Source organism: Crocodylus siamensis, chromosome 6 (genome assembly GCF_052110815.1).
Source record: "Crocodylus siamensis isolate JL-2025a chromosome 6, ASM5211081v1, whole genome shotgun sequence".
NCBI lineage: Eukaryota > Metazoa > Chordata > Crocodylia > Crocodylidae > Crocodylus > Crocodylus siamensis.
The window spans coordinates 1,321,474-1,349,310 of NC_143400.1; the positions used below are offsets into that span (position 1 = coordinate 1,321,474).

The following is a 27,837-nucleotide window of genomic DNA, read 5'->3' on the forward strand; positions in this document are numbered from 1 at the left end:
CTGACACTTGTGACCAAATCCATCCTGTTACAGCTTTAGCCTTTGGCCTGAGGACACCACTTTCAGCCTGCTTAGAGTATAATGATGAACCATTCAGCTACTGGACAAGTTGTTCCTGTAAGGAGATGCAATGCCCTATCCAAGAGGGTAATCCTGCTGTTGGTATGCAATTTATTTGAGTCACAAAGCAAGAGGGGGCAAAAAAGAAAAAAGCACCACAAAAACCAGCTCGCTGTGTTTAAAGGATTTTATTGGAGATGCTTTTAAGTGCAACAACAGCAAAAATCACACAACTCAAATTATACAGCATTGGGGAAGCCCTTGAGGAGGAAGTGTATTACCAGGATGGAGACTGAGGTTTGAGAAAGAAGAAATAGTTCTGATGGTGACCCAGAACAACTGAAGTTCCCAGGAAGAATCCCAAGGGTTTCAGCAATGACAGGAGTTGCAACCATGCTGGAAAACTACTGTGTGCTGTTTTTAATCTGCATACTTCCCTGCTCCACCCCCTAACACATTCAGCAGGACATTGCTGCTTCCTCTTTCCATACCAAATGGGCAGCACCTGAAGTAGCGCCATGACTACAGTGGATGGATAAGATGGAGATAATTACCCTACTGACCCTCTCACCCCAGTGACCCCTGACAGAGCTTACTGTCTGTGCTAAGATTTCACTGCATGGTCAGACAGAAAGGAAGTGACCTGGATGTCAGACTGGTGGAGGCACTTTCACTGGCAAACAGAGACAGACAAACATTGCATGTTAACGAAGGGCATTTCCACCCCGGAAGCAACTGGCACATACATAAAGAGCACTTCAGAGAGCAGAAACGAGTCCCATCTACCACCGTTCACACCAGCATGCCACGCAAGGCTTCAAGGAATGGCCTCGCATCCAGGGATATTTCAGCCATTCCTGTCATTGAGCGCTCGGCTGGGCTGAACGAGGTAGATTCTCCTCAAGCTGAAGGGAGGGAAGGAGAGAGACCGGTGTTAGGAGCCTTGCTGTTCAGAGTGGCATCAAACCAGCACTCAGCCAACAAATCAGACATAAAAACTGTTGTCCTGACCATTTATGCCACTGGGAGCTATTCCACCTGCCAACTGTCTACGTTACTAAACACTCAGCTGCAAGCAGGCAGACATGCCATGGCCCGACAGGAGTACTCCAGCCTTACCTTTGTTATACACTCATCGCCAACGCATTCCAGTGTTCCTATGCTAGAGCCTCCTTGATGGCCGTACAGATCTTGGCAAGCTTGTCATCATCATCCACAAAGCCATCGCCATTCTGCCGGAGATCAGCAAGTTAGAAAAGCCACTAGCTTCCCAAGCCAGAGTGGGGAGGGGAAGGCGTTGTGGAGGGGAAAAGGCTCCATTTAATTCCCCGGGGCACCATGTGGCTGCTAGCTTTGCCCACGGCTGCGGCCCCTGGGAGTCGAGCCCCTATTTGAGCACTTGCTTTCTCCTTACCCATTTGTATCGCCGTGAAGCAGCAGTCATGAGACTGCAGTGCTGGAACACAGGGAACAATGCGCTGTTTGATAAGTGGGCCCCACGAGTCTCATAACTCCTTTGTGGACGGAAAGGAGTGACAAAACTCATTGCTGCTGCTGGGATCCTAGTGGATCAGATCTCAACCCAAGATGTCAGGGATCAGGGTCTGGGGCTTTTGATCTTTAAAATTAAAAGGCCCCCCACCAGAGAAAAGACCAGACAGACAGAGGAAGCACCCCAAAAGCTTCCATCCCTTTCCTCACCAAACAGGGGAAAGCAGGACCCAGTCTAGAGGATGCCCAGATGTGACTGTCATAGAAAATAAAGATTGGGAGGGACCTCAAGAGGTCACATCTAGTCCAACCCCAACTAGATCATCCCAACCAAGGCTTTATCTAGATGGAATCTCCATCCCTGGAGCTTTTTTAAGACCCACACCCCCCCTAGGGAGCCTGTTCTACCATCCTTGCGTGACAATTTTTTCTAATATCCAGCCTCAACTTCACTTGATGCAACTTGAGACCATTACTCCTCGTTCTATCATAGAATCAATGAGTCGGAAGGGACATAGACAGATCCGAGTCCGACCCCCTGGCATGGGCAGGAAGGAGCACTGGGGGTGGCAGAGGTCATACGACCCCAGCCAGGTGCCTGTCCAGTCTCCTCTTGAAGATCCCCAGGGAAGGTGAGAGCACCACCGGTCTGGGAGCCTGTTCCAGGCTCTGGCCACCCTTACCGTGAAGTAGTTCTTCCTAATATCCAACCTAAACCTCTCCTCCCGCAGCTTGTGGCCATTGTTCCTGGTGACCCCAAGGGGGCCCTGGGGAACAGACTTTCCCTGAGTCCCTGCTGGTGGCCCCTGATAAGGCTGTAGCAGCCACAAGATCCCCCTCAGTCTCCTCTTCCGAAGACTGAAGAGATTCAGGTCCCTCAGCCTCTTCTGCCACCACTGAGACCAGTCTACTTTAGAGCCACACTGCAGGGAGGTGAAGGCTGCTGTTCAATCCCCTCCATCTTCTCTTCTGCAGACTAAATCAGCCCAGTTCCCTCAGCCACTCCTCACCAGTCTCATGCTCCAGCCCCCAAATCATTTTCATTGCCCTCCAACGGACTCTCTCCAATGTGCCCACATCCCTTCTGTAGTGGGGGGACCCAAAACTGGATACAGGACTTCAGATGTGGCCTCATCAGTGACAATTAGGAAGAGGAAGAACCACTTCCCTCCATCTGCTGGCAACAATCCTGCCAATGCAGCCCAGTAAGCTGTTTGCCTTCCTGGCAACAGGGGCACACATGACTGGATTGTCATGAAGGTCACCAGGGTCCTTACAAGCAGTGGTTTCCAACTTTTTTAGACCGTGGACTAGCATACTGCAGTCCAGAAGTGACTGGCAACAAACACTTTTTTATTCTCAATATAAAAAAGGGTTGGCTGCTGGCCCAGTGTACTGGTCACTTCCGAACTGGCAGCCAACCCTCCTGTGGACCAGTACCGGGCCACAGCCCGGGGGTTGGAAACCTCTGCTTACGGGGACAGAACTGCAGAGCTCAACACTTCAGCTAGCCCAGCACATATCAAGGAGATGCACTAAGCCATGCCAAATCTTTTGGCACTGAATCAAGGGCTACAACCCCCCCCCCCCCCCGACTGGTGGCAGCAAGATCTACAGCTGATTTTGTAATCAAAGAAAGGAATTTTTAACAGAAAAAAAAAAAAAAAAAAAAGTATCCTTCCTCCAGGGCAGAGGGAAGCATGGTCATTTGGGAAACTGTGTGGCAAAAATCTGGATGTTTCCTCCATGGCTGAAATTCAGCCATCGTTGCAGAAGAAGCTAGTGGCTTCAGGGTGGGGGTACGGGAGCACCCATGCATTTAATGTTGCCTCTCCCTGCAGTTCTGCTCCCCACACCGACATCCAGACAGCGGTAGGATTAACGCTTCCTGAATAAATTGGTTGCTGGGACTTGGTCTCTCCAGCAGCCCATCTCCTCCTAGCACCAACTGATGGCACTAGCTCAATACTGACCATGAGAAGGAGCCTCCCACCAAACCCCAAAATGTCCCACCACAGCATCTGGCCCTTGGAAGCTCTCAAGCCAGAGACGGACCCCCATCGAGCCTGCACAATTCCAAGAGGACCACCTGGCCAACCTATTCTGGCTTTGGAAAGGACTCGTTTCAGCATCTGCACCCAGCATTCACCAGACCTCTCAGCCTCATCAGACTCTCAACACCTCTGGGATGGGCCGGAAGCAAAGCAGCCCAGTCCTGGCCCCACGAGGGTGATGGGCCGCTTACCTTTTTGGAATGCACCAGCTTGCCTCCGACTGACACTTCAAACCATCCTGTGGCCTCACGAGTCCCCTCACTGCTCTGAGAAGACAGGAAGAGAGTCACCTTGAGACTTCAGAACCCCCAAGGCAAGACTGGGTTTTTCTTAAGCCAGACACAAATCCCCACCCCCTCTTTAGCTGGCTCCCTTTTCTGGACATCCATGATCAGAAAGCAGCGTCACCTATGTCTCTCATTAGAAAGACTAGGACATTCCCACGCAACATTCAGCTGCATCTCATGCGGCGACCAAAATGTCATTAGGAATGACTGTCCCCCCCACTTATCTACTATTAAAATCACCCAAGGCCAAGAACAGCAGCTTCCTGCTTCGCTGGCGATTGTAGCGGTTCTTGCACCTCTGCAGAAGCACAAAGCCGACTTCAGCAGCTCTTTTTTCCCCCCATTGCTTGGAGATGGGGGATACGGGGCACATCTACACAAGACACTCAGGCACCACTGTGGCCAAAAATGGCTGTGCACAGGTGGCATGGCACGGCATGGACTGTTACTGTGCCATATTTGAGTATTTCCAAAAGGAAGTACTAAGCAATGGTGCAGTAACAAAGGCACCGTACCCACAATTAGCATGAGAACAACTAGTAAAGACTGGCCAAGAATAAAGTATCAGCTGGAAATCAGGAGGCTTCTAACGATCAGTGCTGTGAGGTTCTGCCTGCACTGGACAAACTGGGTCAGATGGATAAACACTTGAGAGCGATGTTCAGGACTGATCCTCGAGACACAGCGAGGTGAGTCTCAACAAGCTCCCACAACGGGGGGGGAGCATGAGAGCTGCCTCCGGTCTCCTTTCAGCAGCCCAGAACAAGCTTTTTGCCATCGCAGAGAACCAAAACCCCAGGGGGGTTTCCTGCCCCAAGCTGTGCCTGTGAAGCCAACGAAGCAGCAGGCAGCCAGGGGAGCCACCCTGCCATGGCCCTGCCAGCCCCAAGGTACTCACTATCTCCAGCTTGCCCGGGAACCGGCTTTCGAGTTCCAACCTGAGCCGTCGATACTGGAGCGGAGAAAAAGAGGGCAGAGCAGTGTTAACATTTGGCAGGCCCCTGTCAGCGCACGCCCGAGCCGCATCTACAGGACTTGGGGAGGCTGTGAGGAATTCACATGTCTTGGCTGGCGGGTTAGGACTTGGTGCTCCTGCCCCGGCAGCCACCTCGAAACGCAAGGCCGATGCCTCCAGCCTGGGCTCACTGGATCGACTAAAGGTACAAAAGCCCCTTCTGCTGCATATCTAGGGCCAGGTTCCTTCAACACCCGGTTCCTCACCAGGGTAGCTCCACTTACGCCTCCCGGTCACAGGTCAGGAAGGCGCCACGTGCAGCGGAGTGGGCAACGCAGCCCTTCACCCAGCCCCGAGCCCTGGATGAGGTCAGGCAGCTGCGGCAGCAATTTGCTGCTACCCCACAGCCCCACGTTACAAGGGAAGGAGCATGTTCTTGCCCATCCGTACCCACCAGATTGACCAGACCCCATGCCAGGAATAAGGCACGAGCCTGGGAAGTCATCTTACCTTGGACCCATAGCCTCAGCTCCCGCTGCAAGGTAGACAAGAGAACTAGGTCAGCTTTCCACATCCTTAACCAAGCAGACCTCCCACCCGGCCAGCTCCGCATTCCCCCCCCACGCTGCCAGCTGGATCCGACTCATCTGCTCTCCGCAGGCCTCCCCCGAAGGCAGCGCGCCATCTTCGGCAGCAACGGTGCCAACGCCAGCCTGGAGAGGCTGCAGGAGCCCCGCAAAACCAGCACAGCTTGGCTAGTTGTTTTAATTAGTGCAACTAGGAGAGCCGAATCTAGTCCTTTTCAACCAGCTGCAATGCTGCTTTTAGACAGCAAAGCCAAACCAGTTTTTAAAGTCAGCAGCTGACGAGCAGCGAGGGCGCACGCGCACCTTCCACACCTTGTCACCCTCGTCACCTCTCCCACGCGCGGGCAATCCCGCCAGGAAGGTCACGGGGACGCCTCACAGCTGTTCTAGCCTTGCCCGCCTCCCAACGCTTGCTTCCCCTTGGCAAGAGCGGGGAGGTTGGTCTGTCAAGCAAAGAAGCCTCTTGGCAACGGGCTGGGCAGCGCTGCCCAATGGCAATGCACCAAGCGCAAGGCAGTTTCGTTAGCAACTGTGGCTCCATTTCATTGCACGCTCCTTCTCCCTGCCATTAAGGGGACAGCGTGGCTACTTCCCTCTGACCCACAGCCCCAGAGGAGCCCCAGGCCCCACAACCACGTCAGACGCGATAAGGCCACGCATGTGCACGAGAGCATGCACCTGCAGCCAGGAGCGGGACAACACACGTCCTACTACCAGCCGCTTCGCAGCGCAGCAGGGGACTGGCGTGGAGGGGCACAAAAATGAAGACACGCCACACAAGGCATATCCCCATCTACTCGGGAAGCAACAGGCCTCTCACGAGCGCTGGTTGTTTTGGGTGGTAATTAGTGAGAGACACAACAGCACCAGAGGGTCGAGGAGCGTGGCCAGAGGGGTCATTTGAGGACGGAAAGACTTTCGTTATTTCTATACCGGCTGCGGGAAGGACAGGGGCAAACCCGGTCCCCCCAGGTCCCTGCGCCCGGGCAGGGGATCCCGGGGGGGCACGAAGCACCGGGGTCCCTGGCTCCAGGGGCAAGGGACTGGGGCACCTGTACTCCACCTGCCAGCCTCCAGAGCCCGACACAGGCAGGCGACACCCCAGGATCGGCCCCCGCCCCCATTCGCACCACGCCTTCATTGCAAAGAAAATGAGTTCATTAGCTAGTTAACTAAGAAGCGTTAATCAAGCCCGCAAGAAGGAGAGAGAAGGAGCGACCCTCTCCCCGCTTACCAATACAGCACCTTGACCTTGACAACCATGGCTGCCCCAGCCCCGCGGATGGAACGCTGGGGCGCGAGCACCGAGCTTTAAGGCCCCAACCTTCCAAGGCCCGAATATCGCGGCCGCGAACGTTCCACCGGGGCTTTTAAGGCCGCCTTCCGGCCGGCCCATGCACCGGAGGGGGGTGGATCCGGCTCTGCCCCATTCCCCCCCACTCCGGCCGCTTCTCTAGGGTTAGCCCGCCCCCTGCCCCGCTTGGCCTGGCCCACGGGGGAGCTGGGGGCAGGCGGCATTGCCCCGGCCCGGCTGAGCCCCCCTGCCTCCAACCCCCCCCCCCCCCGGTGCAATGGTATCGCCCAGCTCTGTCCGCCGAACAATGGGCATTGCTCGTGAATGGGGCAAGGATCAATGCAGCAGCACTGGGGGGGGGGGCTGAGCTAAGCACGTGGATAAATGCCAGCCCATAATTGAATAGTAAGGAGGCCCCATACCCCCCCCACCTCCCGTGCCAGGCGCTGGACATGGCAGTAGCAAGAGACCACCCTGGTCCCCAGAGCCTATAAGAGAGCCAGGGCTGGTTGGCAGCAAGGGGGGGCTGAGGCATGGGGCCAGCACCGAGACCCAACGCAGGCCACCGCAGCGGGGGTTGGTGCCCCCCCCCGCGGTCCGACATTTCCCTGCCCTCCTACCCAGTGGCGACTCGGAACAGTGCCCTAAGGGGGGTGGCTCCTGCCCCCCCATGGCCCCCCCCGGCGCTTCTCACCGGGCCACAGGCGGCAGCAAGGATCCTTCTGCAGAGGGAAACTGAGGCACCAAGGGATGCACCCGAAGTCAGGGGGAGCCCCAGCCCTGGGACCCGCGCGCCCTCTCTCTGCTGCCTGGGGCCGTGGATGGGGTCAGACGCAGGGGCCGTCCTGCCCGTGGCACCGGGAGAGCGACGGGGTCCGAGCCGGTTTCCCCGTCCCTCTCCCCCTCGCAGCCATCGAGGGCCCAGGCCGTGGGGACCCCCCTGCTGCCCCTTCCCCCAGCACGGGCCCAGCCCCCGGGAGCATGTGGATGAACTCTGCACCGCCCTCGCACCCGGTGCCCACGAGCTCCCCCCTTCACCCCGCGCGGGGGGAAGCGACCGTCCTGGTGTTGATGTTACGCTGCCGGCCTGCTCGTTTCATGCCCGGACCCCTCGTCCTTGTCTGGCGAGGGGTCCTGGCATGACGGCCAGGAATCGATCCCCGGGACCGTCTCTGCCACTTCGTATGGATAAACCCTTGTCTGTCCCCCTCCAGCACCTCTCTCCTAGTCCCCCCAGGCCTGGCCTTGTTAGTCTGCCCCATAGCACGGACCCCCTCGCTGCACTTCCCCATCCCCTTGGAGGTGCGAGGACCTCAGTGCTGCTGCCCCGGTCAGGCAACTGGGTTTCAGGTTTGGATGGGGCAGAAGTCAAAGCAGGGTAACTGCCCAGTTGCCCCCACCCCTGGCCTGGGGCCCACAGTACCCGGCCAGCACACAACCACCCAGTTTCCCCTAATCCCGGCGTCCAGCTGCTCCGCTCCCCCAGGACCCGTCTCCCTCCTCCAGCCGCTGTGGCTGGGAAATCGAAGGCCCCTCCCTGCCCCTGGAGTGGCGTCTGCTGACCGTCGTCCCTGATAAGGTGCCGGCCCCAGATGAAAGCCCAGACGCTACCGTCACCCCTGCGCAGACCCAACCTGAAGGTGCCTCCGGTCCAGGTGCCTCTCCGGGCCTCCCCATGGAGGCTCCCAGCCTGGAAGACTTTGGCCAGTTCGTGCCCTTCAGCCCCCAGCCCTGCCTGGGACACCCCGGCTTCCCTGTCCCCCACTGCCTCCCGCCGGGCTCCGTGCGGGGCTACCAGAGCGGGGGTTTTGCCAGCCCCGGGGATCTGCCTAGCTACCACCAGGACAGCTACCACGGCCCAGACTGGTACGGGACAGTCCAGGAGGGGCCCTATCCGGCAAGTAAGTACTTGACCGCCATGGCCCAAGGGTGCTAGGCTAGGTGGGTTTGCTCTAGGTGGCAGGGGGGCCCGGTGCCCGGGGAGAAGAGGGGTGAGCTGTTGTTGGCACCCACGAGGGTATCTCCGGCTGCCCGGGAGCGAGCAGGGGCACCGAAATGCAGCCTAAACACCAGCCAAGCTCCAAACAACCACTCCCCACACCGGCACCGCCTGTTTTGGGCACCAAAAAAAAATCACACTGGGATTTTTTCCCCGTAGCCAAAACCCACCCAGTGCAAGCATCGGGCATTAACAAGGTGGGGGCTTGAGGCTAACGAGAAGGTCCTGAAGTCTTATACCCAACACGACCTCTTCTCACACATGAAAAATCTCTGGAATTAGCATTTCCCTTAATAAGAAAAGCGCCTAATACGTACAACGCCACCATCCAAGCTGCACCCAGCGTGGCTGTGGCAGGAGCCGGGTTGTCTCCGGACATCCCTGCAGGTACCGAGAAAGGTCCCGCTCCTGCCTGCTGGATGCGGGGGCTGGCTTTAGGGAGGGGGCTTCAGAGGAACGACAGCAGGATCGGGGCCTGACGCAGCCTTTCCGGTCCCCCCGCAGTCTCCCGCTACGCGGGCCCCGCAGGCTTCGGGGCGCCCAACCCGGGCTGCCTGGGCTACCTGGGTGAGATGGCAAAGCCGCCGGGGCTCATGCTGGCGCCTGGGGGCCGGAGGAAGCGCCGGGTGCTGTTCTCCCAGGCGCAGGTTTGCGAGCTGGAGAAACGCTTCGAGCGGCAGAAGTACCTGACAGCGGCGGAGCGGGAGTGCCTGGCCCAGCTCACTCGCCTCACGCCCACGCAGGTGAAGATCTGGTTCCAGAACCACCGCTACAAGGCCAAGCGCCAGGCCAAGCGGCAGGACGTGTGCGACGGGCCCCCCGCCGAGCCCCCACCGGAGCCCAGACCCACGCTCAAGCCCTGCTGCCCGCTCTCCGGGCTAGCACCCGGCAGCCAAAACAGCCCTGGGGGGAAGGCCTGGTAGCCGAACAAGCTCCAGCTCCCAGAGTCCCGGGATTCCAGTTTTGTCCACCCCTGCTTTGCATGGTCACCCTCGCCCAGGCCCAGCTTGCTTGGCACCCGTGCCCGCTGAGCCCAGCAAAGAGCTCACCAAGAACCTGAGGAATCGCACGGAGCCTCTGATGTGTGCCCCTGGGGCCCCCAAACTCCTGCCCCCCACTCCAATTGGCTCAAGGGGCAGCTCCTTTCAGCACCGGAGGCCTCAAACGCTCCACGACCAAGAACACCAACCCAGAGACAGGCACGGAGCACGCAGGAGAGACTCGACAGAGGAGCAGGGACAGGACAGAGGCCAAACGCACCCATTTCTCACCTTTCTGCCCCCAAAACAATCTCCTTCCTTCTGTGGGGAGGGGAAAACCGACAATTCCCCTCGCCAAGAAAAACCATGCGGTGATTCAAAAGCCACGGGCAGCAGCCTTTAAAAAAAGCCAAAAACTGACTTTTGTTTCCTTAGAGAGAAAAATATAACCTTTAATTTACTGAGCGAGAAAGAGAAGAAAAAGGGCTGATTTTTGGCCTCAAAACAGGCATTTTTTGCCAGCCGATCGGGGCTGTGGAAGAGTCACCGCGAAGTGCCCACGGGGGAAGGCTACGAGGTGCTGACGACTTCCCGAGCGGGGACAGCGCCGGCTGCTTGCAGCTCTGTGCTTTCCTCCAAAAAAATAATTAAAAAGCCCCAAAACAATTCTTTCCCCTCCGCTTCCCCATTCAGCTCCTAGCGCAGGCACCGGGGTGCTGCACAGAGGCTTCGCAGAGATTTTTCAGCCTGTTTCTATATATTCATAACATTAATGTGCATAGTCACAAGTGTTTCTACACGCACAAATATATGAATACACACAGAAATTTTGCATGTTTATATAGATGTGCATATACCTATTTGTACATGCATATGTGCGCATGTGCATGTTTGTGCATTTCTGTATGCATGTGTTTGTCCATGTGCGCACACAAGTTTATCTATAATCACAGTATATTTTGTATGTCTATATGTACATGAGAGATCAATTTGTATATAGAAATACAAAAAAAATGCACATATGCATGTATACACACAAATACACATATATTAGATATACGAAGATTGTGAGATTATAGATACACACATACAAAATACATACACATACAAAAATACATGCAGACACATATATGCATGTGATTAAATATACACTGGTATCTACCCACACACCACACATGCAATGTGTATGCATATCTACTTGTATGTGTGGCTATAAGTATGTTCACATGTATGCACTATATACACATACATATATACATGTGCATATATGTACATGAATATACATGTGCGTGCACAAGCACACATCACAGACGTGCAGTAGAGCAGGTGCTCCATCCAAGAGCAGCGGGGATATACTCCCACCTATTCACAACATTCATATGCCTGCACGCAACACACATACATACACACAGCCACACACACGTGCACGAATAAGCATGGGGACACCTCCCTGCAGCATCTGAATGGAGCCTGAAGCCGCCGCAGGGGAGCGGAAAAACCACCCAGGCACTGGAGCCGCCAGGCAGGTGGGAGCTGCGGGTGCCCTGGATTTTCTCCCATCCTCAGGGACCATTAGAAGGCAAAGAAAAAAAGCCGATTTAAATCCAGGCCCTGCTCTGGAGTGAGGTTTCTGCTCTGGCAGTTCCGGGTTGGGGGGGGTAGGAAATATTCCCCTCGGCCTGCAAAACCCAGAGGAAGAGAATGCAGGAGTCTGGCCCTCCCTGCTCCTCTCCCCTCCCAGCACAACCCCAGGCTCTGTGGCTACACATGCCCCACATCTACCCCCCCGCCTTATCACCCCCCCAGCCCCTTCAAGCTCCCCATGACATCACTAGCTTAATTGCCTGGGTCAATATTGACTCCTGGCAGCTGATCTCCACTTCACCGGCGCCACCAAGATTACGGCCGCAGCAGGAGGAGGGGGCTGAAGTTGTCCCCCCTTCTCCCCCGCAGCAAAGCCCCAATCCCGAGCACGGAGGCTGGTGCCTGAGACGTGACCTGGAGCCTTGTCCCTCCACCAACACACGTGTGTGCTGTGCTATGGCAGCATGTGCTGGGCAGGGGTGGGGTGTGCATCACTGCAAAGAAGTGTGTGTGGGTGCATGTGTGTGTGTGTGTCACTGCCTTTAGTGCAGTGGGGTGGGGTGTGTGGTAGGACACCTGGGTTCTTCTCCCAGCTCCCCAAGAGGATGGGGCTGGGGGGGAAGAGATGCAGAACCAGGACTCCTGGGTTAGAGAAGTGGGTATTTGGGGTGGGGGCAGGACACCTGGGCTCTCCCCCTGCCGTCTTAGCAAAGGAGACCCTCCCCCATCACATGGGGACTTTGGGACCAGGCCTCCTGGCATTTATCCATGCCCCTCCCCCAGAACCCAGGGGTCCAGAACTCAGGCATACGGGTTGCCCCCGCCCCAGGCCCTGTGCTGCATGCAGCCGTGCGGCGATGCTGGAGCTGTGCGCCCCCCACCCTGGGTAAGCCGCACACTGTGCGTCATAGCCGTGGTTGTGGCCACGCAGGGTGACCCCAGCTGTAACCCCTCTAGGAGACCCCTACACCTGAGCCCCCTAGCCTTGGGGGGAGGGGGGCTACAAATGTTCAGTACTGCACCCCCCACCCCAAGAAGGTGCCAGGCCAAGCTGGGGGCACTGTCCCATGGAAAGGGGGTGGGGGCAGAACCCAGGTGTCCGGCTCCAGCATAGATGGAGGCACAGGAGGACCAAACAGGTGAGGGTGGGGGCGGGTGAGGGGCCTGTTCAGAGCAGCCGCTGCAGGACAGATCCATGGCCTGGGACAACTGCCCCCCCCGCCCCACCCCCACCTCCCGGGGGTGTTAGTGGGCTCTGGCCCCCATCCCAGGCGAGGGCCAGACGCAGGGAAGGACACAGCCAGGCAGCAGGGGGCAAAGGAGCTTTATTGTGGGGTGGCTACAACCTGTAAGGGAAAGAGAAAGTGGCATCAGGGCAGGGGCAGCCCCGTCTCCCAGCCCCACACAACTGGTCTACACTGGGGCAGCCCCGCTTCCCTCACACCATTGGTCTGTGCCACCGAGCAGTCCCGCCTCCCAGCCCCATGCCTCCATGCCCCTGAACCAGGATGCAGAAACCCCACCTCCCAGCCCCATGGCCTGACACCACTGGGCTGTGCTCTGCAAAAACCCCACCCCCCAGCCCCATGCCTCCCTGTCCCACGGAAGCTCCACCTCCCAGCCCTGCATCCCCAACCATTGGGCTGTGCTCCAGGCCAGTTCAACCTCCCAGGCCCTGCCACTGGGCTGTGCTCTGAGAGCACCCCCCCAGCCCCACCCCCCAGTCCTCATGGCTCTGGGCCAGGGTCAGTGGCAGCCCCGCCACCTCGCCTCGCGCCATTGCTCAATACCACAGGGCAGCCCCACGGCTCAGCCTCGCACCCCCATGGCCAGCGCTGGGACTCACGTGACTTCGCGGAAGGCGCGCTTCTCCACGTACTTGAGCCTGTATTTCCTCTTGAACCTGGGGCCACAGGGGGTGGGGGGTGGCGTTACAGCCTTGGTCTGCCCCGGCCCCCAGCCAGCCGCGGGGGGGGCAGCCCTTTCACACATTTCGCCACACCCCAGCCAAGGCAGGGACCCAGACCTTGGCACTCCTCTGCTCCCAGAGCTGCGCCAGACCTGCCCCCCACTAACCCTGAAGCCCCCCAACTCACTTGGCTCTCTCTCGGGGCTCAATGAGGTTCCTCTTCTGCAGGCTCTTGAAGCGGTCACGCAGGAGGCTGCCCTCGGGCTAAGCACAGAGGAGCTGTCAGAGAAGAGGGGGCTGCCCCAACTACCCCCCTCCCACCCCCGGTCGTTGTCCCTCTACCCCCCGCTCAGCTGGTGCCCTCAGCCCCAGCCCCGCCTGCACAGCGCTGCTGGGGTCCCCCAGTGACTTCACATTCCCGCCGGGAATCCTCATAGCGCAAGGATGGGTCTCATCACTGGGCACCAGCTACTTTCCCTCTAACGCTGCGGGAACGGGACCCAGGAGTCTGAGCACCCAGTGCTGGACCACGTGGCCTCCCCAAGCTGGGGGGATGAACCCAGGAGTCTGGGCATCTGGCTCCAACCCAATGCCCCCACCCCATGAAGGTGGGGAAGAGAGCCCTGCCTGGCTCCAGGTCTCCAGTCATCAATCTGTCCCCATCTAACCACTGAACAGTCTGGAACCCAGGTGTCTTAGCAGTGGGGGGTGGAGGGGCAGTTTGATGCCCCCCCTCCAGCAGCCCTGAGGCCAAGGGATGGGCACAGGCGCCCACTGACCTTCAGGACCCGCAGGGACTCGGGCAGCTCTTCGCTCAGCTGCACCTGCAGGTCGGGGTCTTCATACCTGCGAGGGGACGGAAGCTTAGACCGTGATGGCCCACCAGCACGGAGCCCCCCACCCCCCAGCCTTCCCCCACCCCCAGAGCTGCAGAGAACCCAGGCATCCGGGCCCCCAGCCCGTGCCCCACCACCGCTGACCGGAGGCGGCCGAGGCGCCGGGGGGCGTTGGCCTGGGCCTGGCGTCGTTGCAGCCGGAGGCGACGGCGCCGCAGCAGCTCGGCCTGGCGCTGCGTCACCTGGCGCCGGATGGAGCGGAGCCGGAAGAGCTCCTGGCGCCCACGCCGCGCCACCTGCTCCCGCGCCTGCTGGACTGCCTAGGAGGGGGGAAACATGTCAGACACCTGCACCCTGTCCCCCCCTCACCTTGCTGCCCTCCCACGGCCCGGGAGAGCACCCAGGTGTCTGGGTTCCCGGCCCTGCCCTGCTCTCACCCAGCCAAGGAGAGAACCAAGGGAGTCCCTTCAATGACACCCCCAACCAGAAAGGGAACGCAGGAGTCTGGGCTTCTCAGCCCCTGCTGCTCCCTCACAGTCAGGGAAAGAAGCCAGGTGTCCGGGCTCCCATCCCCGTGCTGTCCTCACCCCCCAAAACCCGCACTGCTCTCCTAGGGCCAGGGAGAGAACCCAGGACTCCAGCTAAGAAATGGAGAAAGAACCCAGGTGTCCTGGCTGCCAGCCCCTGGCGCTGCCATCAGGCCCCGCTGAGCTCCGAGATGGGGGCAGAAGATCCAGGCTGCCAGTCCCACACTCTCCTGCATCCCACCCCCTGGGGCCACCCAGGAGAGGCCTGCAGGGTCCCTGGGGTGAGAGCCCCCCCCCCCCATCTGGAAGCATCCTGGACTGAGACTAGCCCAACTCATCATACGCCGGCAAAGAGGGGATGGAGGAGAAGGACCCCAGACTATTCCTCCTCTTCTCAGTCCCACTCACCAGATTCCTGGCCTCCTTCTCTCGCTTGCGCTGCTGCTCCGTCTTCTTTCCCCGTGATGGGGCTGGGGCTGGGGCCGGGGCGGGGGCTTCGGGCTCTTCCTGTGGTAGCTCCTCGCCCCCCTCATCCCCCGACTCCTCCAGCAGCCCCTCGCACTGCTCCTGGAAGGCTGACTCCTGCATGGGGGGGCAGGGAAAGATGGGAGAAGGGTTTACCCTGTACATCCCCTCCCAGGGCTGGAGAGACTCCCCCACTTCCAGCCCTGCCCCAGGCTGGGGGCCACCCCCCTCACCTCCGTGGGGGCCTCGGCAGCAGTGGGGAAGCGCAGCTGCCGCTCCAGCCTCTCCTCGGCCTTCTGCCTCTTCAGCTCCGTCTCATGGGCCTGGAGCAGCAGTGTCTGGGGGTGGGGGGGAAAGGGGTGGTGGACAGAGATGGGGGTCAGGACCCAGCCCCCCATGGCTGGAGGACCTGGGACCCCCCTACGGAGCCCAACCTCCCCCAGACGCATCCCAGAGCCCCCCACCCCATAGCCCCATGGTGTACAAAGCTGCCCCCCTTCCCATAATGCATGGGCGTCTGCTATTCCTTTCCAGCAAGCCTGGCACCATAGCTCCTACCTGGTGGGCCTGGAAGCTGGGGTTGTACGAGGCTCCAGGGGCCACAACCTCGACAGCCGGCAGCGTCGACGGCTTCTTGCACAGCCTGGTGGGCCGCTGGGGGGGCGAGCATGTGTAGGGCTGGGGTTAAGCCCTGCCCCCCTAACCCCCCAGAGTGCATACACCTCCACAGCAGCTCAGCTGTGGGGTTAACCATGCCCTAGACCCCCCTCCACCATGGGATTAAGTCCCCCCCAAAACCCACCTTGACTCTCAGCTTCTTGGTCTGCTCCAGGAACCAGGCCTCCTGTCCCTTCACGGCGCTGTCCAGGGGATCTGCGGGGGGAGCCATGGGGTCAGCTGGGGCAGTGGCTTCACTCCCGTAGCAACCTTGCCGGGTCTCAGGCAAGCCCCCAGCGAGCCGTGCCTGTGCCTTCAGGAAGCGGGGAGAACTCGGGAGTCTGGTCTCCCCGGCCTCCCGAGTTAAGCACCAGACCGTCCTGCCCTGCCAGAGAGAAGGGAGAGACCCCAGGTGTCTGGGCGCCCTCCGCTCCCCACCCCCGCCGGGTCGTACTGGAGTCTGACCAGAGGTCATAGAAACCCCTGGCCGGGTCGACGCGCCCAATTTCAGCAGCTGGCAGCTTCGGGGGCGGCGCGGCCTGGCACCGGGCCTGCAGGAGGCGCTGTGCCCGGGGCACCATCCCCCGCTCGGCCAGCGCCGTCCACAGCCGCTGCTTCCTCTTCCGCTTCTTCCCATTGGGCACCTGGTGGGACAAGATACTGGGGGGGGGGGATGGGGTCAGAGCTGAAAACCCAAGTGTCCAGTCCCCTCCCCAGGCTAGGGCAGAGCCCAGGTGTCCCAGTCCCTCTTTACGAGCAGGGAAACTGAGGCACGAGCAGCCTGTGGCACTGGGGGGGCTGCTCAGGAGGTCCCCTTCCCCAAGCCCTTCTCAGCCCCCCTCCTCCCCCGAGCCGGGGGGAAGCCCCCCTGGGGTCACTTACTCCTTGGGTGCCGGGACCTTGGAGTCCGGCTGCAAGATAAGGTCGATGCGCAGCGGCTTCTCCCGTCTGTGGCGCGGCGCCGGCTCTGGGGCTGCGGGAGAGACACGTCAAGGGGGGCCGGGCTCACAGGGGCTGGATTTAGGGGTGCCTGCCCCCCCCCAAAACGGGGGCTCGGGGATGGGGTCCCGCTCCCACCTTCCTCATCATTCCCAGTGTCCACGAAGAACAGGCTCTCGTCCGGCTTCTCGGCCACCAGCCCCCTGGCAGGGGAGACACCCGTCACTCGACGCGGCCCCCGCCCTGCTCAACCCCAGGCCCTTCCCTCAGGGGACCCCTGCCCATGCTGGGGACCCCAGAGCCATACGCCCCCCCCGCCGCACCCCGCCAGGCGCTGCTGCGCGGACACGTCGTGCAAGAAGGCGTCGAGCTCGCGGCCCAGCGCCGCCTCGGGCCCCCGCCAGCGCTTCCAGCCCTTCTTGCGGCTGCGGCTGCCCCGGTTGCGGCGCCGGGCGGCGTCGGCGGGATCGCGGGCCTCGGGCCGCAGCCCCAGGAAGCCCGAGGCCGGGGCCGCCGCACCGCGCGCGGCTGCCCTGGGCGCCGCCATCTTGGGAAAGGTAGACGTATGTGCCGGAAGTGACGACAGAGCGAGCGGCTTCTCCCCCCCCCCCCGCGCTCTTGGGATAGGGAACCGGAAGTGCTGAAAGGAGCTGCTTCCACCCCCCCCGCGCCGCCATCTTGGGAGGGGAAAGGGGGAGCGCGGTGTGGATCGGTATCCGCTGATTCCGCACCGCCGCCCCTCCGATAAAAAAAAAAAGACCCCCCCCGCCCGCATGCCCCTCCCTGCGAGCGGCAGCCATTCTCCTCGGCCCGCAAAGAGGGAGTGGGGATTTTTGTTTGAGCGTGGGGCCGTGATCGGCAGATTCGAGCGGGGGCTTAATCCGGTTTAACTCCGCCCCTCTCCCGCCCTCTAGGTGCCCAATCCGGAGCCTTCCCCCACATGTAGACACGTGCACACACGCACACTTGCCCGCGCACATACACGAATGCCCAGACACACTCATGTGCGCACAGACTCATGCATGCGCACATGCATTCAGGTCACACATGTTCTTGCACACAAACTTGTATCCATACCGGCATGTGCCTCTGCATATGCACAGATGCACTTGTCACACTTGTGCCTGCATAAACGTGTCTGTACACGTGTGCATATACACACACACATCCACACGCGTATGTTCGATTGTCACACATGTGCCTGCACAAACTTGTGTCCGTACACATATATGTATATGTGCACACACACAAATGTGCACTCACCATCACGTGCACACACCCATGTGCCTGCACACACAATTGTGCCCATACACACACACGCAGTCACATGCCTTCATGCAGGCCCGTGTGTGCACAGCCGGAAACATGCGTGCACACACATGCACTCACACCCACGTGCAGACACGTGTACGCTCAACACTCCCTCATGTGTGCCACCCCCCCCCCCCATCCCCTTCAACCCCTGGGGGGGCGGGGGCTGGAGGAGAGAGGGGGCAGGGCCGGATGGGCCCAATCTGGGCCAGCAGGGGACAGGGCAAGGAGCGTGGGGGGGCCATGGGGGGGCAGGGCTGGAGGGGGTATCAGGGCCGGGGGGGGGGGGGGCAGAGACGGCACGGGCAACTGGTGAAGGCGAGACCTCTTTATTGCAGCAGACAGACAGATGCACAGACGGGGTGGGGGCTGACGCCATGGAAACCGGGGGGGTCCAGGGTCCTCACCCCCCAACTACCCCACCCCCATTGGGGGGGGCCTGGTTCTCAGCCAGCTCCAGGGAGGGGGATGAAGCTGGGGGGGGTCACATAAAACTGCCCCCAGATGTCTGGGGGGGGGAACATGGAGGGGCTGACAGGCCCTGCCACCCCTGTAGTGTCTTGTTGGGGGGGGGGCAGTCCCAGGGCCTGGGGGTCTCGAATTGGGAAAGTTTTCACAGGTCCTTGTGTGAGGCTTTTTGCACGAGCTGTGCCACCAGCCAGGGGGGGTTGCAGAGGGTCTCGAGGCAGCTAACAAAGGGCATGATAACAAGGGGGGGAGTGTCCTATAGAAGCTAACAAGCTGGGTGTGGCAGGGAGGCAGTTGTGCAAGAGGGGGGCAGTTGTGCGAGGTCACTAGCCAAAATGCACAGGCTGGAATGGAAATGCCCCCTATCACCGCCCTGGCCCTCCAGCTGGGGCTGAGACAGGGGCTGGGGGGGAGATATGGCCCCATGGGGCAAGTCCAAAGTGGGGGGCACTAGGGGGGCCGGCATCTTGGGGGGTTAATCCTCAGATCTGTGCCCCCCCTCAGCAGTCCTTGGGAGGGGGTCTTGCCTCTTTGGTGGGGGCGGATCAATGGGTCTGTAGCACCGAGTGGCTGGACACAGCAGCCACGTGGGGGGGGCAGGGGTATGGGGGAGGGCGTGGTATCAGCCTGGCAGGGGGTTGGGCTGGATGTGGGGGGGTCCCAGGGCTGGGGGGCATCGGGATACAGGCCGGGAGCCCCCGTGGGGCTGAGCTGGGGGCTGGGCTGAGTGGGGGGCACGGGGCTGGGAGCCCGGGCACCTGGGTGTTGTCCCCACTCCGGGAGGGGAAACAGGAGCTGGGGGCTGAGCCCAGGCACCCGGCAGGCCGGGGGGCGGCGGGGCTCAGTCGGCGGCGCCCCCGTGGCGGCGCTTGGAGGGGGGCACGAGGTGGCGCGGCAGGTCGGTCGGCAGCCCGCGGCCCTCCAGCTTGGCGCCGATGAGGTGGGAGGCCAGGGCGAACTCCTCGGCGTCCAGCATGCCGTCACGGTCCACGTCGCTCAGCTGCCAGATGCGGCCCAGCACTGAGTTGGGCAGGCGCGTGGTCACCATCCAGCTCCGCGCCTTGGGCCCGCTCAGCTTCCCGTCCTGCGGCGCCAGCGTGTAGAAGATCTCGTCATACTTGGGCTTGTCCTTGGTCACCACCCACTCGCCGTCCTCGCCCGCGCCCTCCTCCTCCTCCTCCTCGCCCTCCTCCTCCTCAGCGAAGGGCCCGCGCATGGCCCCGGCGAAGGCGCCGCCCTGCACGTCCGGCGCTGGCGCTGCCTCCTCCTGCCGCAGCAGTGGCATCAGCTGCGCGATGTCGCGGGTCAGCAGCTCGTCCAGCGCCTCCAGCAGCCGCGGCTTCAGCGGCGGAAACTTGGTGAAGTCATGGACCTGCAGCAGCTCCTGGGGGGGGATAGGGGGGCACATGTGTGCGTACATGTGGAGGAGCGCAGGCATGCAAGCACGGATGCAAACGTGGAAGCAAACACGCAGACATGTATGTATACGCATGGACACACAACCACACATGGGCACATGCAAGCGCAAACATGGACATGCATATACGTGCATGGACACACATGGACACGTGCCCATGGAAGCACATGTGGACATGTATGTGCATGGACACAGACACACATGGACCTGGAAGCATGCGGAAACATACGTGGAACACGTGGAAACACATGTGCACATGGAAACACACACACAGATACACATGGAACTACATGGAAATGCATGCATGTACATGGACACGCAACCACACCCATGGACACGCAGGCACTTGGAGCACACACACGGACCCACGTGCACGTGGAAGCTCACGCAGACACACATGGACATGCATGATATGCATGGAGAAGTAACCACACATGGACATGTATGCACATGAAAGCACACCTGGATACATAAGCACACAGATGGGCACATATCTATGAGTATAGACACACGCACACATGGACACATATGTACATGTATGGACACACAAACACACACATGGATATGCAAGCATGGGAACACATGCACACACATGCGCATGAAAGCACACAAACATGCATACACACACATACATGCGTAAACATACACGCACTCACACTGGCATGGACACCTACACATGCACATATGCACACACAAAGACACACCCAGCGCACACCTGCATGCAAGCACACATGCATACACACACATACCCATACACACACCCAAACACACTCATATGCACAAGGACATGTGTACATGCCATGGGCACACATGCATGCACAAACACCTGCATGTACACCTATGCTCACATGTGCACATATGCACATGCAACCACGCACACGTCAGCATACACACTCCTGCAACCCCTAGCTGGGCAGACTGCCCTGGCCCAGGCCCCATCCCAGTCCACCCAGGTGCCAGGAGCCAGGCGCAGGCTGGCAGGAGAGGGGTAAGATGACCCCTGGCCCCAGCCCCGACCCCGGCCCTGACCTGCATGCGGGCGCAGTCGGGGAAGTCGCCAGGCGGGACGCGCTGCTCCAGCTGGACGCGGGTGAAGAGCGCGGGCAGGTCAGCGATGAGCTGCCGCTTGCGCTGCTCTTTCCCGAACATCGAGGGCATCTCTCGGCGCAGCGCACTCAGCACATGGGCATGCACCTGGGGGGTGGGCACGGGTCAGACACCACATTGCACCCCATGTCACCCTGCCTGGCCCAGCGCCCCTTGCTGCATGAAGCCCCTGGCTGGGACTGGGGGCAAGCTGGGAGGCACTGGGACAAGGACTGGGGTAAGCTGGGAGGCACTGGGCAAGGATTGGGACAAACTGAGAACACTGGCAGGAAAACTGGGAGGGGCTGGGACAAGGATTGGGGCAAGCTGGGAAAGACTGGGGCAAGCTGTGGGGGGCTGGGACAAGGCTTTGGGCAAACTGGGAAGAATGGGAGGAAAACTGGGAGGGACTGGAACAAGGACTGGGGCAAACTGAGAAGACAATGAGGACCCCTGGGTTCTCCAAGACGGGAGCGGGAAGGGGCGGGGGAGCAGCGGGGCCCGGACGCCCGGGTTCCCTGCCAGTGCTGGGAGGGGCGCGGGGCCCGATCCTGGCAGAGACAGGGCCGGGGGGGCACAGGAAGCGGGGGGTCGGAAGCCCCCAGTGCACAAAGAGCCACGGCAGGTGGCAGGAAAAGATAAGGCAGAGGGTGGGGGCCTGGCCAGCTTCCTCCCCCAGACCCCCCCGCCCCCTGCTTGGCAGGGGCCCAATCCGGCCTGATCCTGTAGCTCCGGCTGGGAGCTAGAGCCCCCCCCCTCCCCCCCACAATGTGGGGTGTAAACTGGAGGGGTCTGGGCTGGGATCCGGGACGGGGGCACTAATGACCGGGGTAATCAAGGCTGCGGAAACTTCGACCTCATTAGAGACTTAACAAAGAAACCAGGCCAGGATGTGGGGGGGGGGGAAGCCCGTCCCAGGAGCATCATGGGAGAAATTCCCCCCCCAGTAGGGGGACAAGGGAGGGACTGGGACAGGGATTGGAGCAAACTGGGAGGGCCTGGGACAAACTGGATGATGGGGAGGGGGCAGGGGGGAAGGAGAACCAGGGGCTGGGGGGGAAAGGGTTAATGCAGCTGCTCCCCCCCAGCCCAGGTGCACCCCCCTCGCTCCGGGGAGCCCGGCCCAGGGCGGTGGAACATTCCGGCCCCCCCCACCGCGCCCATCCCGCGCCGTGGAACATTCCGGACAAGAGGCGCGAGCCCCCCCCCCCCGACCCCCCCAGTGTGACTCAGAGCCTGGGCAGGAGGGCACGAGTTGGGCCCCACCGGGGGCTGCAGCTGCCCCGGGTGGAGGGGACCCGGGCGACCCCGCCCTCCACGTCCCCGGCACCAGGTGGGCACCCCCCGCGAGGTCCCTGAGCCGGCCCAGATCTCGATGCCCCCCCCGCACCCCCCACTCACCTGCACCAGGTGGGCACACCCGATGAGGTCACTGAGATGGTGCGGGGCTCCCAACCTGGGCCCCGCAGCCCCCCGAGCTCACCTGGACCTGGCAAGGTCACTGAGGTGGCACGAGGCTCCCGGCCTGGACCCCAGTACCACCCCCCCCCGCCCCAGGTGGGCACACCGAGCCGGGGCGGGGCTCCCAGCCCGCCGCCCGCCGTGCCCGCTCACCCGGACGAGGCGGGCGCGCTTGACCAGGTCGCTGAGCTGGCGCAGGGCGGCGCGGCGCGGCAGGGCCTGGATGTCGTGGAAGAGGTCGAGCTCCTCCAGCTCAAAGAGGTGGCGCTGCTCGGGGCGGCACAGCGGCTCGGCCCAGAAGGAGCCCACGTAGACGCGCAGCACCTCGGGCGTGTTGAAGGCCTTGCCCAGCGCCCACAGCAGCGCCCCGTAGACGCGCAGCAGCTGCTGCGGCCCCACCGCGTCCGCCTTGTTCAGCACCACGCGCACCTTGTCCTCGTGCCCGCGCAGCGCCGCGATGGCGCCCGCCAGCTCGTCCGAGATCTCCAGCTTGTGCGCGTCGAAGAGCAGCACCACGCGGTCCACGCGCTCCGCGAACCAGCGCAGCACGGCCGGGAAGTCATAGCCTGCGGGCAGGGATAGGGTGAGGGGGGGCTCGCGGGGCCTCCAGGTACTGGGGCCCACAGCCCCCCGATCCCCCCAGCCTGCGCTCCCAGTCCCGGCCCCCCACCCCCCAGCACGGCTCCCAGGTGGGCGTGGAGGGGACGGGGTGATGGGGCGGGGGGGCGGGGGCTGCAATTGCCACCCCCCCACCCTGGCCCAGGCCGGCAGGTCCCTCCCTGGTGGCCCAGCGGGGGCTGGAGACTGGCCAGACCCCCCCTCTTGGACCCCCCCCTCTGGTCCCAACTTCGCACCAAAAAAGGCAAGTCTGAGCCGAGCCCAGGGCCGTGCGGCACAGCCCACCCCAGAGCCAGCCGCACCCAGCTCCGGGTCCAGCTGCTGGGCCCTGCCCCAGAGGGGCCTGGGCGCCCAGGGGTGGGGGTGGGAGCCCGGACGCCTGGTTCTCTGGGAGGGGAGTGGGGCTGAGATGGGGGTCTGGACGCCTGGGTTCTCTCCCCACTCTGGGACGGTCTGGCTACAAGACAGCCGTGTGTCGTCCCCCCACCCCCGCATCCCTCTGCCAAGGCCGTGGGAGGAGCCTCCCGCCCCGCCCGGCTCGTGCCAGGTCCCTGGGCACTGTGCCTGCCTCAGCTTGCACGAGGGTGCACGAGGGCCCCCCTCCCCATGTTTGCGGAGCGCCAGGACCTCTGCTCCAGCTGGATTCCCCACATACCTCGAGGCACGGACACCCCCCCCCCTCCATGGGGGGGGGGGGCTGGAATGCAGCCCCGACCGCCCCCAATGCCCTCCCAGCCCTGCTCCAGGCCCAGCGGCTGCTGCGATGCAGCCACTTCTGGGGCGCGGCACGGGGAGGGTCCTGGCCGGCTGCTGCAATGCAGCCACTTCTGGGGGGTTGTGTGGCGGGGCAGAGTCCAGGGGTTGCAGGCTGGGGGGAGGGGGGGCACGCAGGACTCCTGGCTCTGGAAGGGGCATGGGGTTATGGGGGGGGCAAGGCCAGGCCTTGTCTAAGCAGCCCTGTGTCTCCCCCGCAGAAGCAGCCGCATCTCCAGGTGGGCCAGGGGGGTCTGTGCAGCCCCGAGGACCCCCAATCCCAGCCTGGGGGGTCCGTGCAGCCACAAGCACCCTCACTGCCCGCCGGGAGCAGCAGTGGGAGCCCGTGGTGCTGAGCAGACCCTGGGGACCCCCGCCCCGGCCCCCCTCCCCAGCTGCTTCCTCTGTTTGGGAAAAGCTCCTTTGTTTTCCCTCCTGTCGCCCGGGGCTGAGTCAGTGTTTGCTGGCGGGGAGCCCACGGGCTGGGGGGGCTTGGCACGGGCCGTGGGGTGGGACCCTGGCCCCCCGCCACCCTCGGCCCCACGCCAGGGCAAGCCCAGAGCCCCCACTGCCAGGGGTCTCCTGGCCCAGAGCCGGCAAGGAGAGGGCTGAGCGTCAGGGATCCCCATCAGAGAGAGGGAAACTGAGGCACGAAGAGCCCACTGCTCCAACCCGTTAGGTCTGCTGCTCCTCCCGGGAGAGGGCTCAGGTGTCCAGGCCCCCCAGCAGCCCCTGGGACCCCCTCCCCCGGGTTGCCCCCATGGCGAGCCCCCCCGCCCCTTACCCCGGTTGACGCGCTGCTTGGCCCCGGAGAGGATGCCAGGGGTGTCGATGAGGGTGATGCTCTCCAGGACCTGGTTAGGCAGCTCCGCGCACATGAACCTGGGGGGCAGCAAGGGGGGGTGCGTTAGCCTCCGAGCTGGGGGGCCCAGACACCGGGTTCCACCCTGGGCCCAGGCCTCAGCTCCCCCCTGCCTGGGGGGCTGCACAGCACCAGGTGCAGCAAGGGGGGCCAGGATGGGCTATGACATGGGATAAGGGGTACTCAGAGCTGCATGGACCCCCCCCCCAGCCAAGATAAGGGGTGCTCAGGGCTGCACAGACCCCCCCCCCGGCTGCGATAAGGGGTACTCGGAGTTGCACGGACCCCCCCAGCCGGGATAAGAGGTGCTCGGGGCTGCACAGACCCCCCCGCCCGGGATAAGAGGTGCTTGGGGCTGCACAGACCCCCCCCCCGGCAGGGATAAGGGGTACTCGGAGTTGCACGGACCCCCCCAGCTGGGATAAGAGGTGCTTGGGGCTGCACAGACCCCCCCCCGGCAGGGATAAGGGGTACTCGGAGTTGCATGGACCCCCCCAGCCGGGATAAGAGGTGCTCAGGGCTGCACAGACCCCCCCGGCCGGGATCGGGCCCATCTCAGCCCTGCCCAGCACAGCTGGCGCTGTGACGCCGTCTTTCCAGGGCGGGCGGGGGGGCGGCGCAGGGACACGGGGGCCTTGGCAGGGAGCACTGCATTCCTGATGCCTGCATCATCCTGCCCCCCCCAGCCCGGGCCTGGCCTTGGGGGGGAAATCTCGCCTCCCCTGCCCTGGCATGAATGGGGGGGGGGGGGGCAGGCCCTGCGGGGCAAGGCCGCCTGAGCCAGGGAGGGCAGGGGTGGGGGCCCAGACACCCGGGATCTTTAGTGGGGGAAGGGGGCTGGGGAGGAGGGGAGCGGGGGGTCTTGCAGCCCAGACATGACCCCTGGCGTGACCCTGTCCATAGGCAGAGACCCCGGGGGCACTGCCCTGGTGGGGGGCGGGAGAGGGGCATGCTGGGAAGGCTCTGGAGGACCGGGGCCATCGGTGGCGCTGCGTGGCGGGAGCGGGGCCTGCCTGGGGGTCCCAGCCGGGGGGCGCGGGGTCCTGCCCCGGCCGGGACCCACCGGTTGAGGAAGGCGTTGCCGAAAGGGTGCAGCTTGCGGAAGGGTTTCTTGGGGTCCACGACCACGGCGTTGCCGGGCACGAGGCGCTCGGCCTCGCCGTGCATGATGGCGGTGAAGGTGTCGGTGGTGGGCTCGGGCCCCACGCGGCTGCCCGGCACGTCCTGCTCCAGCAGGTAGCGGATGAAGGTGGTCTTGCCCGTGCTGTACTGCCCCATCACCAGCACCATGGGCTTGCTGTCGAAGTCGGCGTCCTCCAGCGCGGGCGAGTGGAAGTCGTGGAAGCGGTACAGCTCCTCCACCGGCTCCAGCTTGCGCTTGTACAGCTCCTTGAGCCCCTCGGTCACCGTGCGGATCACCTCGGGCGCCGCCTTCTCCTGCTTGCGCAGCCAGCTGAACATCGCGCCGCGGCCCCGGCCCCGGCCCCGGCCCCGGCGCCCCGGGACGGCCCCCCCCTGCCCGAGCCCCGCGGCCTCCGCTGGCCCCGCCGCGGGCGCGGGGAGCCCGCACGCCTGGGCGCTCTCCAGCGAGCCGGCGGGCCGGGCTCTCCTGGGGGACCGGGCGGGCCCGGCGGGGTCTGGATCGGGGTCCGGCGGGAATCTGCCGGGGCCGGAGCTGCCGGCTGCCTCGGAGAGCGACCGGCCGGACCGGGGGGGCTACGGGATCCCTCGCGGGGTCAGGGAGTCCCCGGCACGGGCGCGGTCTGCCCGGGGAGCAGGGTCTCCGGAGAGGGGGGCGGGATCCAGGAGGGTCCTTGCGGGGGCTGGGCGGGATCTCCCCAGGGCAGGGGCTACGGGGTCTCTCGGGGCGGCTGGCGGGTCGCGGGAGCCCGGGCAGGGGCGGGGGTCTACCGGCTCCGGAGCCGCTGGGTCCCGGCGAGCGGCGGCGCGGCCACGGCCCGGCCGAGCTCTGAGGCGAGCGGGCGGCGGCCGCGGCGCAAGGGGCCGCCCGGGCGCGGGTCGGGCCGCATTAGCATACCCCTGCATATATTAGCATACATTAACGGGGCCGCGCCGGCCGGGGGCGCCACCCCGCGGCGGATGCGGACACAGCGGCACCCCTCGCCCCGCCCCGCCCCGCCAGTGCCCCCGCCTCAGCCCAGCGCCCCCCCGACCCCACCCTAGTGCCCCCCGCCTCAGCCCAGTGCCCCCTCACCCCACCCCAGTGCCCCCGCCTCAGCCCAGTGCCCCCCGCCCCCACCCTAGTGCCCCCCTGACCCCACCCCAGTGCCCCCGCCTCAGCCCAGTGCCCCCCCGCCCCCACCCCTGTGCCCTCCTGACCCCACCCAGTGCCCTCCCGCCCCCACCCTAGTGCCCCCCTGACCCCACCCCAGTGCCCCCGCCTCAGCCCAGTGCCCTCCCGCCCCCACCCTAGTGCCCCCCGGCCCCACCCCAGTGCCCCCGCCTCAGCCCAGCGTCCCCCCGACCCCACCCTAGTGCCCCCGCCTCAGCCCAGTGCCCCCCCGCCCCCACCCCTGTGCCCTCCTGACCCCACCCAGTGCCCTCCCGCCCCCACCCTGGTGCCCCCTGACCCCACCCCAGTGCCCCCCCGCCCTGCCAGTGCCCCCGCCTCAGCCCAGTGCCCCCCCGCCCCAACCTAGTGCCCCCCTGACCCCACCCTAGTGCCCCCTGACCCCACCCCAGTGTCCCCCGCCTCAGCCCAGTGCCCCCTCACCCCACCCTAGTGTCCCCCTGCCCCCACCCCAGTGCCCCCCTCCCCACCCTAGTGCCCCCCGCCTCAGCCCAGTGCCCCCCCGCCCCCACCCCAGTGCCCCCTGACCCCAGCCCAGTGCCCCCCCGCCCCCGCCTCAGCCCAGCGCCCCCCCGACCCCACCCTAGTGCCCCCCGCCTCAGCCCAGTGCCCCCTCACCCCACCCCAGTGCCCCCGCCTCAGCCCAGTGCCCCCCCGCCCCCACCCCTGTGCCCTCCCGCCCCCACCCTAGTGCCCCCCTGACCCCACCCCAGTGCCCCCGCCTCAGCCCAGTGCCCCCTGACCCCACCCTAGTGCCCCCGCCTCAGCCCAGTGCCCCCCCGCCCCCACCCCTGTGCCCTCCTGACCCCACCCAGTGCCCTCCCGCCCCCACCCTAGTGCCCCCCTGACCCCACCCCAGTGCCCCCGCCTCAGCCCAGTGCCCTCCCGCCCCCACCCTAGTGCCCCCCGGCCCCACCCCAGTGCCC

General features: G+C 63.4%; 3 protein-coding genes and 1 long non-coding RNA gene across 4 annotated transcripts; 1 reads left to right on the plus strand and 3 right to left on the minus strand.

The window, feature by feature from the left end:
* Window positions 1-233: 233 nt before the first annotated feature.
* Window positions 234-6,880, minus strand: LOC149860360 (uncharacterized). Its single transcript, XR_016443197.1, has 6 exons — window positions 6,669-6,880; window positions 5,358-5,382; window positions 4,791-4,844; window positions 3,797-3,871; window positions 1,180-1,292; window positions 234-965 (listed from the first exon to the last, which is right to left on the minus strand). It is a non-coding gene; the product is annotated as an uncharacterized LOC149860360 (long non-coding RNA).
* Window positions 6,881-7,341: 461 nt separating this feature from the next.
* Window positions 7,342-10,763, plus strand: LOC149860361 (thyroid transcription factor 1-like). The gene is made up of 2 exons (XM_090054167.1): window positions 7,342-8,629; window positions 9,232-10,763. Exons 1-2 carry the CDS (start codon window positions 8,404-8,406, stop codon window positions 9,648-9,650), a joined length of 645 nt encoding a protein of 214 aa, XP_089910293.1. The 5' UTR covers window positions 7,342-8,403; the 3' UTR covers window positions 9,651-10,763.
* Window positions 10,764-12,598: 1,835 nt separating this feature from the next.
* On the minus strand, window positions 12,599-17,193 carry NOP53 (NOP53 ribosome biogenesis factor). The gene is made up of 13 exons (XM_090054843.1): window positions 16,948-17,193; window positions 16,763-16,827; window positions 16,568-16,658; window positions 16,140-16,345; window positions 15,831-15,901; window positions 15,587-15,682; window positions 15,262-15,366; window positions 14,972-15,145; window positions 14,181-14,356; window positions 13,980-14,046; window positions 13,388-13,464; window positions 13,138-13,194; window positions 12,599-12,637 (listed from the first exon to the last, which is right to left on the minus strand). Exons 1-13 carry the CDS (start codon window positions 17,169-17,171, stop codon window positions 12,631-12,633), a joined length of 1,416 nt encoding a protein of 471 aa, XP_089910969.1. The 5' UTR covers window positions 17,172-17,193; the 3' UTR covers window positions 12,599-12,630.
* Window positions 17,194-18,248: 1,055 nt separating this feature from the next.
* Window positions 18,249-26,632, minus strand: EHD2 (EH domain containing 2). Its single transcript, XM_090053534.1, has 5 exons — window positions 25,664-26,632; window positions 24,523-24,620; window positions 22,521-22,933; window positions 20,850-21,014; window positions 18,249-19,787 (listed from the first exon to the last, which is right to left on the minus strand). Exons 1-5 carry the CDS (start codon window positions 26,059-26,061, stop codon window positions 19,245-19,247), a joined length of 1,617 nt encoding a protein of 538 aa, XP_089909660.1. The 5' UTR covers window positions 26,062-26,632; the 3' UTR covers window positions 18,249-19,244.
* Window positions 26,633-27,837: the final 1,205 nt, after the last annotated feature.

Excerpts from the sequence above, each read along its gene's own strand:
- LOC149860361 (XM_090054167.1), top strand. The coding sequence starts at position 8,404 with ATGGAGGCTCCCAGCCTGGAAGACTTTGGCCAGTTCGTGCCCTTCAGC. Across the intron at positions 8,630-9,231 it reads GGAGGGGCCCTATCCGGCAA|TCTCCCGCTACGCGGGCCCC; the intron begins GTAAGTACTTGA and ends GTCCCCCCGCAG.
- EHD2 (XM_090053534.1), bottom strand. The coding sequence starts at position 26,061 with ATGTTCAGCTGGCTGCGCAAGCAGGAGAAGGCGGCGCCCGAGGTGATC. Across the intron at positions 24,621-25,663 it reads GGCAACGCCTTCCTCAACCG|GTTCATGTGCGCGGAGCTGC; the intron begins GTGGGTCCCGGC and ends GCTGCCCCCCAG. Across the intron at positions 21,015-22,520 it reads AGCGCGCCCGCCTCGTCCGG|GTGCATGCCCATGTGCTGAG; the intron begins GTGAGCGGGCAC and ends CCCACCCCCCAG.
- NOP53 (XM_090054843.1), bottom strand. The coding sequence starts at position 17,171 with ATGGCGGCGCCCAGGGCAGCCGCGCGCGGTGCGGCGGCCCCGGCCTCG. Across the intron at positions 15,902-16,139 it reads TGACCTCTGGTCAGACTCCA|ATCCCCTGGACAGCGCCGTG; the intron begins GTACGACCCGGC and ends CTCCCCCCGCAG. Across the intron at positions 15,683-15,830 it reads CCAAGAAGCTGAGAGTCAAG|CGGCCCACCAGGCTGTGCAA; the intron begins GTGGGTTTTGGG and ends TCGCCCCCCCAG.